Here is a 3,955-nt window from a genome sequence, read left to right on the forward strand (position 1 = left end):
CTTGGAGGATCATCTCCTTAAGGAACAACCATTCTTCCTGGACTCCCAACTCCCCTGCCCTCCAGGACTTCAGTGCCTCCCGAACTAGTCTCCTTACCTCATTGAAATCTGCCGTCCTGAAGTCCAGGGCTGCTGCCTTTGCTGCAGGCTTTTGACACCCTGTGCTGGATGGTGAATTCCAGTAGGCAATGATTGCTGTTGCCCAGTGTTCGAGAACCTGCAGTCCACTCACCAGGTCGTTGCCCATGGCCAGGACCAGGTCCAACAAGGCATTTCCCCTGGTGGGACTGTGCACCTTCTGGGTTAGATGGAGGTCCTGTAACTCAGCTAGGAACCTATGTGAGTGGTCAGACCTGACTGCTCTTCCCAGCAGATGTCTGGATAGTTTAGGTCACCCATGATGACCACGTCCCTTGACTTAACTGCCTCCACAATCTGACCTGAGAATTCCTGGTCCAGCTCTTCCCCCTGGTTGGGGGGCCTGTAGTAAACCCCTACCTTTAAATCCCTTTCCCCCTGACCCCCTTGTATACGGACCCAGAGCACTTAAGTATGCCCCTCCTCTGACCCAGGGCTGTTAGTGTGTGGGAGTGTGAAGAATATTTACCTTGATTATTCAATGAAGATTCTTATTCAAATGGTATAATTATAGTAATGATCTCTGTGTGAGGTCTTTATTTTAATAAATTAATTCCTTTTTAAGTGGCAAATTTAGTGCAACCCTAACTATACAGCACAAGGGTAATTGTAAATGATAACTTTTGCTGATAACTTCTTACCATTATGTTTAGCTTCGTGTTGTGTTTTTTTAATTTCTGTAGAAGATGATTTAACATTAATATTTTTAATACACATTCACTTTTGAACATTACAGGCAAATATTACATAGCAACTATGACAATGATCACTGCCTCCACTGCACTGACAATCATCATAATGAATATTCATCACTGTGGATCAGAAGCAAAACCTGTTCCACAATGGGCCAGGGTGGTTATTTTGGACTATATGTCAAAAATTTTTTTTGTTTATGATGTGGGTGAGAATTGCATAAGTCCACAAAGGGAGAAAGATCAAGAACATAAATTAAGAAAGGATAAGTATCAGAAAAGACAAGACAGATATGAAGAGGTAAGGAATCAACTTTCCAGGAACAGAAACAATGACAGTGACCTCAAGAAGCAGCTGAATGGACCTATAAATAAAAGCTATGGAATTCAGTGTGAAAATGCAAAGGATGGTGTCAACTGCTGTTCTTGCTATAAAATACTGATAAAAAATATTGAATATATTGCTAATTGTGTTAGAGACCACAAAGCAAACCGTGCTAAAGGGATCGAGTGGAAAAAAGTAGCAAAAGTGATGGACAGATTCTTCATGTGGATTTTTTTTATTATGGTATTTTTTATGAGCATGCTGATCATTGGTAAAGCAGTTTAAAGATGTTTAAATTTAAAAAACTTTAAAGCAGTTTAAAGATGTTTGAGTACATTTAATTTTATGTATGAATGAATGTTTAGCTAATTTACCTTAATGGTACTCTGCCACTCAGAGATGTATTTCACTTTTTGTAGCTCTAATTCTGTAAAAACAAGCAGAATCATTTGAGAGAGCAGTAAGACAGGCATCTGGTTAGAATGACTTCATCAGGTGAGGCATCCATATTTTGCTCAGCTGAGGGCCATATTAAAAACTTGCTAGGGGTTGCAGACAATTTAAAGGAGGCAACTGTCTTGAACTTAGAAGTGCAACCTATGGGAGCTTGCTAAACAAGCGAAAAGTACAGTGAAAAGCCCAGGGTGGTCCTGGTCTTGTTTGGAAGCTTTAGGGCTTGTGTATACAACCAATGTGGTGAGTCTGTGAGTGCTGTTATCCCACCTGCCTGGTCCTGCTCAGCATGAGCCAAAACCCAGATAGTAGGCGGAGTATAAAGTTTAGCAGAGCCCTGACCTGTACCCCAGCATTGTCCTCAAGCTCTTTGTCTGCTTCTTGGCATGCCACCAGGACTATGCTAACCCAGGTACACTGCCTGTTTTTCGTGCTTTTATATACACACACTGGGAGCATGTGGGCTGGCTGTACTCTTATGCTCAGGGTGGAGGCAGCATAGTCATGGCCTTAGACACTTGCAATACTATTACTGTTACAGTTGGGAACTGTGACTGCTGCTTCGCCTCTGTCACTTCTTCTTAGAATCATAGAATCATAGAAAATTAGTATTGGAAGGGACCTCAGGAGGTCATCTAGTCCTGGCTCAAAGCAGGACCATGCCCAACTATATCATCCCAGCCGAGGTTTTGTCTAGCCGGGTCTTAAAAACCTCCAAGGATGGGGATTGCATGACCTATTTGGGTAGCCTGTTCCAATGCTTTACTACCCTTCAAGTAAGAGCTTTTTCCTAATATGTAGCCTGAACACCCTCTGCTACAACTTGTGACCATTGCCCCTTGTTCTGTCAGCTGCCACCACTGAGAACAGTCTAGCTCCATCCTCTTTGGAACCACCGTTGAGGTAGTTGAAGGTTGTTATTAAATCCCTCTCAGTCTTCTCTTCTGCAAACTAAATACACCCAGTTCCCTCAGCCTTGCCTCAGAAGTCACATGCCCTGGCCCTCTAATAATTTTTGTTGCCCTCTGATGGACTGTCTCCAAATTGTCTATATCCTTTCTGCAATGGGGAGCTCAAAACTGTACGCAATACTCCAGGTGTGGCCTAACCAGTGCTGAATAGAGGGGAATAATTACTTTCCTTGAGCTGGTACCAACACACCTACCAATGCAGCCCAGTATGCTGTTAGCCTTCTTCGCAACAGGGGCACACTGTTGGCTCATATTCAGTTTATTGTCCACTCCAACCTCCAGGTCCTTTTCTGCAGAGCTGCTACTTAGCCAGTTGGTTCCCAGCCTGTACCAATGCATGGTATTTTTTTTTCACAAGTGCAGCACCTTGTACTTGTGCTTATTGAACTTCATGAAATTGTTTTGATCCAATCCTCTAGTTTGTCTAGGTCACTTTGAATCCTAGTCCTATCCTCCAGTGTATCTCCTACTCTCTCCAGCTTGGCATCATCCAGAAACTTGCTGAGGGTGCACTCCATCCCATCTTCCAGATTGTTCATGAAGATTGAACAACATTCGCCCCAGGACTGACCCCTGGGGCACTCCACTTGAGACTGGCTGCTAACTAGAGATCAAGTCATTGATTACTACCCTTTGAGCCCAACCATCCAGCCAGTTTTCTATCCAACCCAAACTTCCTTAGCTTCCTTGCGAGAATGTTGTGGGAGACCATATCAAAAGCCTTGCTAAAGTCAAGTTACATCACATCCAGTGCTGTCCCAGTATGCGCAGAGCTAGTCATCTTGTCATAGAACACAATCAGGCTGGCCAGGCATTCCTCTGGTGCATTGCGTCTGGACCCATGGAATATAGACATCCAGCTTTTTTAAATAACCCCTAACTTGTTCTTTAGCTATTGTCAGCTGCTCACCTTCTCTTCCAACTGTGCTGCCAGGTACAATAGTCTGGAAGCTGACCTTACCTGTAAGGACTGAAGTGAAAAAGGCATTGAGTACTACTTCAGTCTTTTTCCGCACCAGAACTTCACCCCAATTGTGTATTTTGTCTACTTGCATCCTGCCTTAGTTGTAAGCTCCCTGGGACAGTGCATTCAGTGCTGTTAATGCAAAAGATATACCACCATTGGTATAATCCTTGATTGACTATCTTTTAGGCCTGTGCAAAGTGGCTAATATTCACTTTGGATTCGGATTCGGCCAATTCGGGGGACAGTGATTCGATTTGGTGATTTGGTCCTTGGGCCTGCACTGTTCAATATCTTCATCAGTGATTTGGATGAGCGGGTGCAAAGCACCCTGTTCAAGTTTGCTGATGACACTAAGATGTGGGGGGATGTGGGCACAATAGAGGGGAGCAACAGGCTACAGTTGGACCTA

At 43.8% G+C, this 3,955-nt stretch overlaps 1 protein-coding gene across 1 annotated transcript in view; it reads left to right on the forward strand.

The window, feature by feature from the left end:
• Positions 1–1,440, forward strand: part of CHRNA9 (cholinergic receptor nicotinic alpha 9 subunit) — a 17,913-nt gene extending 16,473 nt beyond the window's left edge. The window contains exon 5 of the mRNA XM_019525894.1: positions 875–1,440. Coding sequence (XP_019381439.1) covers positions 875–1,440 — 566 coding nt within the window. The remainder of the gene's footprint in view (positions 1–874) is intronic.
• The last annotated feature ends 2,515 nt before the right edge of the window (positions 1,441–3,955 follow it).

Source organism: Gavialis gangeticus, unplaced genomic scaffold, assembly GCF_001723915.1.
Source record: "Gavialis gangeticus isolate Ggan-Ray unplaced genomic scaffold, GavGan_comp1, whole genome shotgun sequence".
In the NCBI taxonomy this organism is placed as follows: Eukaryota; Metazoa; Chordata; order Crocodylia; family Gavialidae; genus Gavialis; species Gavialis gangeticus.